At 39.0% G+C, this 15,608-nt stretch overlaps 1 protein-coding gene across 1 annotated transcript in view; it reads left to right on the forward strand.

Annotated features, from left to right (window-relative positions):
• The window catches only part of TNRC6C (trinucleotide repeat containing adaptor 6C), a 145,986-nt gene that overhangs the window by 7,551 nt on the left and 122,827 nt on the right, over nt 1-15,608 (forward strand). Inside the window, 2 exon segments of the mRNA XM_037808093.1 lie at nt 13,466-13,565; nt 14,338-14,359. Of these exon segments, the coding sequence (XP_037664021.1) occupies nt 13,503-13,565; nt 14,338-14,359 (85 nt within the window). The 5' untranslated portion in view covers nt 13,466-13,502.

The following is a 15,608-nucleotide window of genomic DNA, read 5'->3' on the forward strand; positions in this document are numbered from 1 at the left end:
CTCATTTGCACGAGTCATGTCCCACATTGCCAGGGAGATTTACACCCCTGGGAGTCATGTCCCACATAGTGGGTAGGGCAGTGAGTTACCTGCAGAGTCAGCTTAGAGAGAGAAGTCACATCTGAGCAACAAAAGAGGTTCTCTGAGGTGACTCTTAGGCACAATTTTAAGTAGGCTTAGCCTCTCCTTGCAGTAACGAGCTTCATAAGGGCAAGCACCAAGATCAAGGGCTCGACCTTCTTAACTGGTAGCCCCCAATGCTTGTGAGAATATCATTAATTCTCCAGGTGGGGAAATTTAATATTTCCACGTTTATCCCCAGTTCCTCAAGGGAGCTTTGTAAATACATTTTTATTCTTTACCAGATTACTCTGGGATGTATTGGGGCTTTACACTAACCTGTACAGACCGAGATTTCACTCCCTTTTCAATGTTCCATATAATTATGTTGCTTGAATAAACTGCACAAGTTAAATTATATAGTGTGTTAAAAAATATAAATTTTGAATCTAATAAACATCTCCTCCTTTGGTCTCACACAGAAGTTGAAGTTTTAAAAACACCAACAATATTGTCCTTTACCCTTTAGTCTGATTCATCTTAATCTTAACCAAGTCCGTTTCGTTCATGTCTCTAATTGAAGTCTGATCTCTTTTACAGCTTCTTTAACATTTGCTTTATGGGGTAATGCTGACAATCATCGCTGCCATATTCTGGCTCTGAGTCTCAGGTGTCACGCAGATACCTAAAGTTCTATAAAGGTTATGCACAAAGAGCTCAGCATCTCAGAATTTAGAAATAACCATTACAACTCAGAAATAGATGTAACTGCTGTTAAGAGCTTACAATCTAGGAACCTTTATAATAATCCTTCCCCTGATAACCTGTGCTCTCAGATTCAGTTCTCAGAGTTTGCTCATTATAGTTAGTCCATATTAGTGAGGCATTACAATGTTTCTCTTTTCGTTTCTGGTTTATTTCACTCAACATACTGTCTTCAGTGTCTGTGCACCTCACAACTTCACTCCTTCTTGTAGCAGCTCAATATTCCATTGTATGTATATACCACAGTTCGCTATTCTGTTCATCAGTCTTCGTACCCTTAGGCCATCTCCATCCACTGCAAATCATGAATACTGACACCATAAACCCCACTGTGCAAATGTCCATTCATGTCCTTCTTTTCAGTTCTTCCAACTATATACTCAGTAACCAAGTTGCAGGACCATATGGCAACCCATGCTTAGCTTCCTGTGGAACCGCCACACTGCCTTCCATATGGGCTGTGCCATTCTACTTCCCCACCAAAGGCGATTAGGTGCATCCCTTTCTCCACATTTTCTCCAGCACTTGTATCTCCCTGTTTATTTTTTAGATGGTTTTATTCACACACCATACATTCCATCCTAAGTAAACAATTAGTGGTTCCCTGTATAATCACATACTTAAGCATTCACCACTTCTATCTATATAAGGACATTCCCATTTCTTCCACAAAGGAAGAGGAAGAGGCAAAAAAAAAAAAAAAAAAAAAAAAAAAATAAAAAAAAAAAAAAGAAAAGAAAAAATAAAATTAAGATGAAATACAATTAAAAAGTCAGACAACACCACCAAACACCAAGAATCCCATATCCCTCCCTTATTTCCCCCTCTTATAGACATTTAGCTTTGGTAGATTGCCTTTGTTACAATTAATGAAAACATATTACGATGTTACTGTTAACTTTAGACTTTAGTTTGCATTGATTGTATTTTTTCCCCCAATACCACCCCATTTTTAACAACTTGCAAAGTTGACATTTGTTCTTCCTCATGTAAAAACATTCTTAGGTTTGTACCTTTAATCACAATCATCAATCACTCTAGTTTTAACTTAGTTACACAGTCCCAGTCTTTATCTTCTATCTTTTCTTCTGGTGTCTTACATGCCCCTAACCTTCCTCTTTCAGCCATACTCGCAATCACCTTTGTTCAGTGTACATACAATATTGTGCTACCATCACTCAATATTGTGCTCCAAACCTCTCTCCTGTCTTCCTGTTTGCCTGTAGTGCCCCATATAGAGTATTTATAGAGTATTTATAGTGCTCCCTATTTGGTATTTCCTACAGAGCAGGTATCTTGTTCACATATTCTCTCAGTGTCTGTCTGAGAATATTTTAAACACTCCCTCATTTTTGAAGGACAGTATTGCCAGATATAGAATTCTTGGTTGGCAGTTTATCAGTGTCTTACATATATCATACCACTGTCTTCTCGCCTCCATGGCTTCTACTGAGAAATCTGCACATAGTCTTATCGAGCTTCCCTTGTATGTGATGGATCACTTTTCTCTTGCTGCTTTCAGAATTCTCTCTTTGTGTTTGACATTTGATAATCTGATTATTATGTGTCATGGCATAAGTTTATTCAGATTTGTTCTGTTTGGGGTACACTGCACTTCTTGGGTGTGTAATTTTATGTCTTTCATAAGAGACGGAAAATATTCTGTGAGTATTTCCTCCATTATTGTTTCTGCCCCTTTTCCTTTCTCTTCTCCTTTTGGTACACCCATGACACATATATTCATGCACTTCATGTTGTCATTCAATTCCCTGTGACACTTCATATTTTTCCATTGTTTTCCCTATCTTTTCTTTTGTGTGTATGATTTCAGATGTCCCATTCTCCAGTTCATGAATCCTTTCTTCTGCCTCTTCAGATCTGCTGTTGTATGTCTCCATTATGTTTTTCATCTCTTGTGATGTGCCTTTCATTCCCATAAGTTCTACCAATTGTTTTTTCAAACTTTCAGGTTCTTCCTTATGTTCGTCCAGTGTTTTCTTTATCTCCTTCATCTCTTTTGCCATAGCTTCCCTCAATTCATTGTTTTGACTTTTGAATTGATTTAGTATATTTGTTTGAAGATCTTCAATTAGTTGTGTCAACTTCTCTATCTCATTTGAAATATAAGTTTGTTCCTTTAACTGGGCCATATCTTCGTTTTTCCTAATGTGACCTGTAATTTTTTGTTTTCTAGGCATCTGGTTTCCTTGATTACCCCAGTCAGATTTTCCCGGAACAGAAAGGCTCAGGTCTCAGGAGGAAGGTGTAATCAGTAACAGGTTTCCTTGAGAAACAGCTTGTCAGACTTTCCTGTGAGGCCTCTAGACCCTGTGCTTTTCCTATCCCATCCAGCAGGTGGTACTTGTCAGCCTGCAGCTCCCCACTGGTGTAAAGAGGTGTGGTCCCTTTAATTCTCAGCAGACCGTGTCCTGGCCAGGGGCCGAGGGTGTCAGAAGCTGAGCTTAGGTTGTTTCTAGGTTCCTGCCCCACCAGGCCCTAGGGTCTGAATTCTGTGGGGGAAGGCAGCCACTTGAGTTGGACCCTCCCCCTCCCTTTTCTTAGGGAAGGTACACCATTTAGGGAGTTATCTCCTACACTTGAATTCCTCCTTAGTCTCTCTGACTCCTTTAACTCCACCCTCGCCTGGGTCAGCACTGTCAATTGAAAATGCTTGAGGTTTTCTCTAATATGCTACTTGGAATGGGAGAAAAAATAGGAAAAAGAGAGAAAGCCCCTTTTCAGAGCCAGTCCCTAGCCCCCCAGTTTGCCAGTTGACTGATGTTGGTACCCGGTTCTCTGTGCCCCTTTTCTTGGGACATGGCCGTTCTCCAGTATTCTGAGCTCAGCCATCTCCAAAAGCCTTTTTTATTTATTATCTTTTTCCCGTCAGGCCCGTCTTCTCTTTGCCAGAAGAGACCTCAGGGTTCCTTTCCTTTCCTGCTTGCTCTGGGTTTATCTGTGCTTGTAGTTTGTATTCATTAGTCCAAATTTGTTAATTAAAACCACAGTTGGAGCTTGGTTGAGTTACTTTCCCTCTCTCCAGGTAACCTGCTTCTTTTTTCCACAGGGAAGTGTTTCAGCTCAGCCTGCCATGCCAGTGGGGGAGGGGTGCCAGCACCACAGTTTGGGGAGCTTTACTTACAGTTCTGTGCTGCAGTCTCAGCCATTCCACCCATTCCAGGCTGGTGTACAATGTGTGTCCAGTCACAGATGTCCCCCAGCAGTTGTTCCAGATTATTTATTAGTTGTTCCTGGCTATTTACTAGTTGCTCTAGAGGACTAACTAAATTCCACCCCTCTGTGTGCTGCCATCTTGCCCCACCTCTCCAACTGAGGTTTTTAATACAGATATTTTATGTTTCAGTTCTAACATTTCTATTTGGTTCTTTTCCAATAGTTTCTGTTTCTCTGCTGTGGGAGCTTATATTCCCTCCTCCTGGAGGATAGTTAAAATAGCTGTTTTTAAAGTCTTTCTTTGATAATTCCAACATCTGAGTCATCTGGGGTTGACTTCTGATGCCTGTTGTCTCGACATTTGATCACATTTTCCTGATTTTTAAATGAGGAAAATGATTTTGGATTTTTTTTCCTGGACATTTTGAACATTATATGGTATAGATTTGAATCCTGTTGAACTCCTCTGAAGAATTTTGATTTTGTTGTTGTTTTGTTTTTGTTTTTGTTTTAGCAGACAATCAACCTGATTAAATTCAGACCACAGTTCAGTTTTCAAAGCCTTTGCTATGCTGCTTTGGTCTGTCTCATGCATGCCTAACTCAAGGATAAGCCTAGAACTTGTGAAGATTCATACACAGAATTAGGCAGTCTCTTTCTCCAGGTGATTCCTCTCTGAATTGGATTCCCCCAGACCCCGTGGCTCACAGGCACTCCTTTTTGTGGTCCTCCATTCAGAGTGGTGCAGTTTCTCTCCGTTTTAGCTGCCTGTAACCACCTCTGCCTCAGTGCAGCTCCCTGCCTGGGACCTAACTCCTGGTCAAAGCTGAGAGAGAAAGGGGGGGCAGGAGATGAAAACAATGGAAACTCATCCGTCTGTACAGGTCACTTCTCCAAGTTTGACTCTTCTCCCCAGTCTGCCAGCTTTTGATTACTTCTTCTTATTTGTATTTTGAATTTGTAGTTTTGTGTTTCTATTGTATTTTTCTGGGTTTTTGTTGTAATCAGTGGGACAAAGACGCTGCAATGGACTAATTACATCTTGTTTGACATCAAAAGTCCTAAATCATTACCTGTGTTCATTTTCTATGCTGTACAACTAATGATCACAAACTTAATGCCTTAAACAATGTGCTTTTATTCTCTCACAGTGTCTGTGGGTCAGGAGTCTGGTCATGGCCTGGCTGGATCCTTGCAAAGCTACAGTCAAGGCTGGAGCTGGGTTTTCCTCTAGAGGCTTGGCTGGGAAGGGGTCTACTCCCAAGCTCACTCAGGTTGTTGGCAGAATTCATTTCCTTGCAACAGTGGGCTTCATGACAGCTTGCTTCTTCAGAGGCAGCAGTAGAGAGGGAGAGTCTCGGGCCAGTCTGCAGGAAGAGGGAGTCTGAGGAACACAGTCCAGGGAGCAATGTACCACCACCTTTGCCCATGCTACTGGTTAGAAACAGGTCCCAGCCACACTCACGGGAAGAGAGTATACCAAGGTGTGATTATCGGGATGTGAGGATTCTGGTGATCCCCTAGAGTCTCTACCACACCACCCTTTGGTCGTCGAGTAAAAACTCTTCCTGCCCACTGGTTCTGTTTGCCAGAGCCATCTGGTGTGTAGTGCCCTTTTCCACCCTCAGTCCTGGTGTTATGATTGATTTAGTAGTTCTGACAGGCAGCCCATCCAATACCAGGCCTATAGGCCTTTGACCTCCTGCATGCCAGTGACCTTTGCTCTAAACCCAGTCCTCATGACTAAATGCCAGGCATTTTCTCTCCACTACATTATTCTGTTTCTTTCCATAGTTCATCAGGTAGTAGATTATATGCCACTTGAGGTCTAAAATTCTTGTCTTAGAAACATCTTACCCTTCTCGTACTGCCCACAGTGAATATTTGCTACACAACACATAGCAGGTATTCAAATACATGTAGAATAAATTAAGAGCCTTAAATATTTCTTTGTCAACTGGACAAGATACTACTTCCTTCCCTTTTGAATTTCGTCTGATAGCATGCTTTACCAGCCCTTCCTAACCTAAACCTACAAGGAAACTAACTGGAGAAGCCAAAGTTTCTAAATAGTGGCATATGACACACACCCACACACATGAGTTAGCAAATATTTTAATGACATTACATCAGTCTAAGTAACATAACTTTATGGTGTAAGTTCTGGTGTGTCTTGTAGGTGAAACTAAGTTAGGACGAGCAGCTTTTACAATTTCTGGTTACTACACCTCAAAGGCAAAAACAGGCCCACCCTATTTTATTAAATCCTATTCTTTTGCAAATATAGGGAATAATCATATTTTTCACCCAGAATAGCTTTTCATGTGGTGGCTAGATTCCCAGTCTGACACATAGTTTTGTATTTTTAATCATTGCTTCCCTTGGAAAATGCATACCTTTAAGGAGGAGTACTTGAGATGGTACACGCTGGAGACTGCTTACAGAGACCCTCCCGCCACCCACCTCTTCCTCCTTTTAGCTGCCTTTGAAGTGTGAGCCTCCCAGTCTGGTGATTGCTAAACTATTTGGTAGTAAAAGAAATAGTATTAAAGGCCCAGATTATTAAAAATATTTTTTCTCAGATAAAACTCAATTCAGAAGGGACCCACCGCAGTATGAATTGCCGTAGAAAGTATAGGTAATTTATGTCCAATTTGGCCCTTCAGGTTTGCCCTGGGTGCAGAAATTGTTCCCCACTGCAGAATTTCTTCTTCCCTAGTTCCCGCTACTACTGAAACATTAACTGTGCCACCAGCTGAAGCAGTGCTGCTTTCATTAGCAGCACCTGGCTAAACAAACTGCAGTTATTTGCAGTGGCAGTAAACTGGAAACAAAATGAACGCATACCAATGGCAAATGGTTGAATAAAATGAGATGTTCACACTGTCGTATATTATGTAGCCACTAGAAATAATAGATTAGATCTATCAGTTGGGTTCTAGGGAGGGAATTTTGTTGTTTTTTTCCCTCCACATGCATTGTGTGAGAAGAGCATGATGCAAAAAAGTTTTTATAACATGATACCAGTTTAAAAAAATGATTAAATAAAATCCTTTTAAATATTTATAGGCATGTGTGTTTGCATATAATTATATGAGCATGGAGAGAAACTCAGGAGGATATGAGCTTGGTGGTTAACATGGGTTACCTGGAGGGGGAGGTGGGGGGAGTGGGAAATTTAATATGGATGTGGAAGGAGAAAAAATAGGTAAGGAGATGCAAAGCAAAGCAGATACAATAAAAGCAGAGATGGTACTGAAAAAAATACATGCAATTACATTTGTGGATATGTGTGAAATTGTGAACCTAAATATAATTTTTGAAAGAAAAGGTTTTATGATTAAAAAATTAGACTTCCCTAGCCTTCCCACCTCTTTTCTTTATTCACCTTATAGCTTGACTTATAAGTCCATCTCACAACTTCCCCATATAAAAAAAATTCCAATTGACTCTCAGTGTAATTGGTACATACTTGTTTTTTCTGTCCTCCAATGGATCAAGGAACTATCCAACTGTAAGTTTATAATCTTATTACTAACCCAGCAAGGCCAGGACACATGCATATATATAGTTGTAAATAAGACACATTTCCAAATTAAAAATATGATCATTCCCTATATTTGCAAATATGTACACTCTGATGTACACTGTTTTATACGTTCACTGCATTTTATGCATCTGTCACTGTTATAGTCATGATAATCTCATTTACTCAGATTACTATGTGAATGTCCTTGAAAGCATATGGACTATGCTTTATTCAGTAGTGTAACCCCAGAGCCTGTAAAAACTCATTGTTCCAAGCATATTTGTAAGTGAAACAGCTCCTTCCTCCCACCATTGTAAAAACACACATTAGTTGTATAGTTTGAGTGACTGAATTAGTAAACATACAAAATGACTTTGAGGTTTAGGCTCTCTAAGAAAGGGGCTGGTGAAAATAGCTTAGACGACAAGGGAAGAGGCAGTAAACAGGAGACGTCAATGAAAATAAAGAACAAGTACGGTAGAAATAGGTTAAGGATGAGAAGTTGTGGTCAGAAGGTAGGGTAATGTCTCAAATTTTAGCAGTGGAACAGTTCTGGATGGTTAAGGTCTAGTAGCTAATACTGTAGATAAAGTACTCTGGTAATCACTATAAAACATTCATGTTTTGGCATTTGAGGCTACTCTAGCAAAATAGCCAGCTCCCTACCTGGTCTCTAAATCAAAGCCCACTGCTAAACAAAGTCCAGCCCATGTGTAAATAGCTCCTGATTGGTTTTGTTTACCTCAATTTTAAGCCTGAACAGACAGCCAAGGATTATCAGACAGTTGAGCAGAGGCCGCCACGTCAAAGAGAGTCTGAAAGAAGAGTCCACAGAGGAAACAGAGGTAATGCAGGAAACAGAAGAGAACTTCAGAAAACCCCTAGTCAGTATCCTCAGATAGAATAGAGATAATCTGTGCATCCATAAAATCAGAACAAAATGTCGTGGGAAAGGAGCAATCAGAGAACAAGAAAGTTATTTTTAAAAATAAAATTTTATCACAGAATAAGAAACTCAGTAGAAGGATTGAAAAACCAAGTTGAGCCAAATACTGGAACGTAGAACAACAGTAACAACAGAGATGTAACAACAGTAACAACAAAGAGAGATGTAGAGAAGAAAATAGAAAAGGTAAGTTATAGAGGATCAGTCCAGTAGGTTCAATTGTCATTATTTAAAAAACAAAAAAGGAAGACATTTTCAAGAAAACAGCTGAAAGATGTGTCTGTGTATTGAAAGGGTCATCCAAATGCTGAGTACAGCTAAAGGGGCGGGGGATCACCTAGGCTCACCAGGAAATTTCAGAACCCTAAGGATGAAGGATGCTATACCCTTCCATAGGAAAAATACATAACCTCAGAAGGTCTGAGAATCAAATGACTTCTCTAGTAGTACTGGCTACAGTGGCCCAAAGTGCCTTCAAAACTGATTTTCAACCTGGCGTTCTTTACTTAGCGAAAACACTGACAAACACAAAGTTAGCCTGAAGCTATTTTTAGACATGCTTAGTCTCCAAAAATTGACCTCCGTGCTCCTTTTCTTGAGATACTTGAGGATGTTTCCCCAAATTGAGAGAGTAATTAAAGAAGGAAGATGATGAGAGAAGTCACAGGATAACTGAGTTAATAAATTCAAATCAACATTAACAGATGAATGATGATCTGCTGAGTTGTTTGCAGTGTTGTTTCTTCTGCTTAGCTTGTTAATTTCTTTGTACAGTATCAGTGTAGAAAGTCAGGAGATAGAAGTCACATAGTGATACAAAGTTTAATAAAAAGAATAGTCAAACTGTGACAAAAGAGTTCCTATACAGGATATAAGAAAAACTTGAGCAAAGACTGCTCCAAGCTCAGATAGAGCCGGATTGAAGGCTCTGGAAAGGAGATTTAGGAGTGTAGGCAGGATGAGAGGTGGGTGTGTAAGTTTTTAGAGTTTGGGAGGAAAGCCTTAAAAAACAAGGACAGGATTTTTTTTTTAATACATTTTTTATTGTGAAATTTAACATATATACAGAACAGTGATAACTTTAAAAGTACGATTTAACAAGTAGTTAGAGAGCAAATTTCAAAGAATGTTATGGGTTACAGTTCCACAATTTCAATTATTTCCGTATTGTGATATATAACATATATATATAAAGGTGATAATTTTCAAAGTACAATTTAACAAGTAGTTATATAGATGATGTCAGAGAATGTTAGGGTTACATTTCCACGGTTTCAGTTATTTCCTTATTGTGAAATGGGTATACAGAAAGGTGATAACTTTCAAAAGTACAATTTAACAAGTAGCTATAGAGCAAATTTCAAAGAATGTTACAGAACATCATTTAAGTTATTCCCTTCTAGCTATTCTAATACCCTAGCATCCAAAATATATATATATAAAGATTCAGTATTCATAATCATTTGTTAAATCTTGTCTTGTGTGTTGCTACCACTTCCTCTTGTTTACTCACTTTCTCGATCTTCGGGTGTCTAGGCAGTGACTATCCTACCTTGTTCATATTGAAAAGGAGTGTCAGCCTTATGGGGAAGGGGGCTGCATCAGGTTGATGTTCTTAAAGAGGCTGTTGCCTCTGGATTTTGGGACTTGACTGGCATAGGAACACTGGTGAATTTAAGTTTCTGAAAAATATACTTAGTGAGTGAAACTTTAATAGAATCTCAGATAGAGACCTAGGTATTTGGGGACTACTCTTGGTTAGGGCTTGGCGTACTGTGGTCATTTGGGATGTCTAGCTGGAGCTTGCCTAAGAGTAACCTCCAGGATAGCCTCTTGACTATTTGAAATCTCTTAGCCACTGTAACCTTACTTCGTTACCTTTCTTTCCCCTCTTTTGGTAAAGAAGATGTTTTCAATCCCTCGCTGCCAGGACCAGGCTCTTTCCTGGGAGTCATGTCCCACATTGCCAGGGAGATTCATTCCCCTGGGAGTCATGTCCCTTGTGTGTGTGGGGGTGGTGGTTGTGGTGGTGGGTTAATTAATTTGCCAAATTGGGCTTAGTAAGAGAAAGGCCACATCTGAACAACAAAAGAGGTTCTCTGGAGATGCCTCTTAGGCATAATTATAGGAAGGCTTCACCTCCCTTTTATAGCTATAAGTTTCACAAGAGCAAGCTTCAAGATTGAGGGCTTGACTTATTAAGTAAGGGGTTCCTAATTTCACATAGTATATATTCTAAGTACAGAATTTTTGTAAGGAAACTTCTGCAAGAGTAAAAGAAAAACAATTAGAAACTAGAAAAAAAGCCATACAAAAATAATAGTATACAACTTAGCTCCTTAGCAAACATTTATGTATTCTTTATAAAGTAAATGCTATTATTGATTTAATTAAAAGTCGTGATGGGGTGGAAGATGGGTACTGTCAGAGCCAAATCCATATCTTTTATTACCAGAAACAAGTCATTAATGTCTCACATTGGTAGGTCAGGAAAGAGCATTCCAAGCACATTATTTAGAGATGTAGAGGAATGTATCCTCCCCATGAATATTGGAGTGTATAAGTAAGTGAAAAAAGAATAATGTAGAAGAGTAATGAATAGTATGCTCCCAGTTATTTTTATAAAAAAGAGTAGTACATGCATAGTCATATAAAGAGAATTTTCTTAAAGATAATCAAGAAATGGTTAACATTTGTTCCTCTAAGAAGATGGCCTAGGGACATTGGAAAAGAAGTCTTTTTACTATATATATTTATTTACTTTTTTTTTTTCCATTAGCATCTAGTACTTTATGTAGTAAAAATAATTAAATGTTGATTTTTAAAAAAACTATTAATGAAAAATGGCAGAAATTGTACACTGGAAGTTAAAGGAAGAGATTACTGCTAGCTAGGGAGAAACTAGATAAAGCTTTATTAAAGAACATACATTTGAGTTAACCTTTGTTACATAGACAGGAGCACAAACAGGAAAGTGTAAAATATCTCATGGCTATATGGCTCCTTATTTATAATATTTTATTCTGTTATTACAGTAAGCTCTTAACTGTATTGCCAAGGGAATAACTGGCTCTAATCCACATTAGAATAAGTAAAAATCATTTTTAGCCATCTGATATTAAATCTTTTAAAAATATAGCCTTTATTTGTCTACTTTATTAAGTTTAATATCTGAAGGTAATTTAAGGGTCTCATCATGCTGTAGATTAAGAAAATGTAGCAGTCGGTGTGGGCAGCCGTTCTCTCTCCACTCTGCATTGTCCACCTCTTCCCTAGATGGGGGCAGCAGCATGAGGTCCTCCCAGGGGTGGCCTTTAACATGGAAACATTCCTAGAAAGTATCATCTAAGATAGGAATCATAACTTTTTCAGACTTGAAAAATGTACAGATCTCCTTTAAAACCAGTATTTCCCAACCTTGACTGAACATTGGCATCATCTGGAAGCTTTTAAAAATGTTGATGCCTAAGTGACATTTCCAGAGATTTAGTTAACAGGGGTTGCAGGCTTGGTATTGTAAGTTTTAAAGCTTCCCAGGTAATTCTGATGTGCAGCCTAGGTCAAGAACCATTGTTTTAAAGGAAGAATATTCTCATAAACCTCCCTCCTTCCCCGTGTTTAAGTATTTAAATACCATTATGATAGTATTTAAATGTGTACAGACTAACATTAGGTTGAAATTCCTTATGCATATAGTTGTAAATAAGACACATTTCCAAATTAAAAACAAACTCCAGAAACAACATTAATGGATGAGTGATGATGTTTTGCTGAGACTTTTGTTCATGACCCACCTCTCCACCTCTTGTCAGTTTGGGTCTAATCAGGAGGTAGAACCTTACAGTGATGTAAACAGGGGAAAAGGTTTAGCATAAAGAGCAGTTAAACTGTGATAAGAGAATAACTAAAGAAGGCTTATAGTACCCTAGGGCTGAGAGAGAGTACCCAAGGAAGGACAGACTTGGAAGGGGACCCCCTCTCCAGAGGTGTAGGTATGTAACCCTCTGCCCTCTGCAGCAGGTGATGTGGAGCACATAGTGCCCATGAAGCAAGCCGCAGCCAGTTGCTAGGCATGTGGGCGTGCAGAGGGAGTGAGGGTATCAGTGCAGCAGGAGGTGGGGGGACCACGAGAGGGAAAGCTGGCATGGGGCAAGTGGGCAGGAGGTGTGGAGCTTGCAGGTCACAGGGCCACATGATTGGGCACCTGGCCAGGGCAGAGCATCACATGCTGTTCTCACACTCACACTGCGGACCCCACCAAGCAACGAGCTCACTGTACAGGAGTACCTTACACACTCCTTCCACAGAGCTGTCATGACGAGGGAGTTTGGAGCTGCTGACAGGCAGTAAATTGATAACTGGCCCACCGCCCATGCCAGCCAGACTCCTTTGCAGCATTAACCCCTGGTTCTTTGGCTGCGTGGCTCTCCCGGTCGGCAGCCCAGCGGCGTTGCTCTCTTCTGTGCCCCAGTGCACCCTTCTGGACGCTCCCTACACTGTATGGGAGGAATCTTTGTTTAAAGAATGTCAGTTTATAAAACAAATGTGTAATTTTAGACTACCTAAGAATCACCTCCGAAGAGCCTGGTTTGGTTGGGCTAGAGTAGAACCCAGGAATCAACATTTTTAGTAGGTACCCGTGTAGTTCTGGTGACAGTGGTCCCTGAAACAGTGCTTTGAGCAATACCGGCCTGGGGCTGGGTGATAGGAAGTGCCCCAGTGCAGTGCCTGATAGGAGGTGGGGCTCAAGAAGCATGAGCTGAATGAACGAGACAGCTGAGCTACCAGATAGGTCGGAGCAATTTGCCGTGATCCTAGAGAAATGTGCCCAGGAATGGAGGTAAATGCCCGTTTCTAACACCTCTTCTCAAAGTGGCCTCCTTTCTACCACACATGGGACTGCTCGGCTTACAGCTAATAATTTTTCATTTTTTTTTTTGTTTGTTTTGTTTAAGGTGGATGTTATACTAATACCAGTTTTCTTTTATCAGGGAGAAGGAACAAGAAACACAAGAAGAGGAACGTTTGATGGAAGAAAAGAAAAAGAAAAAGCAGGAAGAAAAGAAAAAGAAGGAAGGTGCTCAGAAAAAGGTTTGGCTACAGTTCTCCTAACCTCGTCTTTGTAATCATCATGTGTCCCATAAACATCATTGTAGCCATTAAATGACTAGGTTTCATTCTATTACTTTTGAAAATCAACATACCAAATCTATAATTAGTGAATAATAGATATGGCACTAGTGAAATAAATATGGGGCAATGGCCACAAATTGTTTCATTCTTAAAGAGCAGAACTAGAAGTATTCGAATTATGTTTGTGATGGTAAAGAATGTCCATGACATTCACTTAAAATGAGCTGTCCAGAACAACCATGTCTAAGAGATAAGGAAAGGGCCATCTAACTGATATCATTAGAAAAGCTGGAAATAATTATTGCAACTTTGTCAAATATTCTTTTACAAATTCTGTTAGTACATATTAAAAAATAAAATATCCCACTTGTAAACCTTGTAGTCATACTTTAATTTTATGGCATTTAAGTGCTAAGTTATGCCATTTATTTTTGTTGCCTCATTTAATATATTTTATAATTTGAACTCAGTACCTTTTAGACTAGTATAGAGCTCACATGAGTTCCAGAGTAAAATGTTTTTGGCCCTTAGATCGTTTTGGTATGTAATCAATAGCATGTAGACAATTGTACATTTTTCCCAGTAACAAATTATGTAATATAATTGGGCAAAAATTTGTTTTTAAAATTTCTAATGTTAGAGGTCTGCTTGTCAGCTTTTGTAGATGTGGGAATCCTACACATTATTATTCCTAAAGCGTTTCTGAGTTGTTTGTTTTTTTTTTTTTCAGGCTGCTGATCAAAAAACCAAAGGTAAGTTTGTTTATATTTGGGGGGATACATTTTTTGGCAGTATCCAAAATGATGAAGATGACTTCTTTTTTTAATTGATGGTTAAAAACAAAGAACCTAACCCAGCTTTTGAAGCTTCTTTTTATTATTCACCGTGAAGTTCTTCATTTATCCCTGGTTTTACATTGGCATCCCATTGGCATTTACTTAATCTCAAAATGCTTGAAGAATGTTATGTTCAGCTTGTAAACAATGCATTCTCATTTTCCTTTGGTTTGATTTCCACCAAACAAGAGTTACATTTTGATCCAATTTTAATGAGATCCAAAGAATACCGAATTCCTTTAAAAGCTTCCAATCTCATTGTCCACTGTTAGAGAAAAAAGAGGGATGTTTTCTCTCTGTATTCCCTCTTTACTTATTGATATGTAAAAGTTTCCTTTTTTTTTTAAATCCTCCAAGTCCAGGATTTACTTATTATTGTTTTAGTGGGTATTGATTGGAACATGTGTTGTTCGCAGTGTAACTTTGACATCCCTTTGATTTACTGGAGATTTAGAGGAGCAAAATGGAGACAGTGCTCCGAGCTGCTTCCTTTTATACTTGATATGGTTATGCACCTTCCAGCAGTTAGTAGCACACTCTTGGGAGTCACACACATCAGCTTTGTGTCATTTGGGGCAAACCACTTCACTTCTTTAAGCCCCAGGTATCTCATATTTAAAATGAGAAAGGTAATGGTATCTGCTTGTAAAGCGTTATGAAGACTAAATGAGGTCAGTGCCTAGCACATAGTTGGTGCTCAATAAAAGTTAGCTATGATTAATGTTCTTAATTATTTTTAATTTTTAATTTTATATCAGATCATCACAGGTATGTACACAGTTGTACATGCAGACATATACTGTAAATGTTTTTGTGACAGTGCTGGCTCAGGCCAGGCCACTGCTAATATTGTACTTTGGCTTTTTGTAGTTTAGTAAGTGAAGTTTATATTATCTCACATAAACTTCCTAGTTGAGCAGGACAGGTATTAGTTTATAGATGAAGAAACAGAGGCTCATATTAGGAGTTATGTGGCTTGTTCTTGGTCTAGCATTTAGTGGTAAAGACTGGACTTGAGTAAGCCCAGGGCTTCTGAACCCAGAGCATTTGGCTTGGTGCCTCATACTAGAGTCTCAAGAATAGGTGGATTTAATGTAAAATAAATATATGTAAATAAATATTGAAGAGCAACGTAGTGAAACAGAAAATTTTCTCCCTTCTCTCA

The sequence above is a fragment of the Choloepus didactylus genome, chromosome 18 (genome assembly GCF_015220235.1).
Source record: "Choloepus didactylus isolate mChoDid1 chromosome 18, mChoDid1.pri, whole genome shotgun sequence".
NCBI lineage: Eukaryota > Metazoa > Chordata > Mammalia > Pilosa > Megalonychidae > Choloepus > Choloepus didactylus.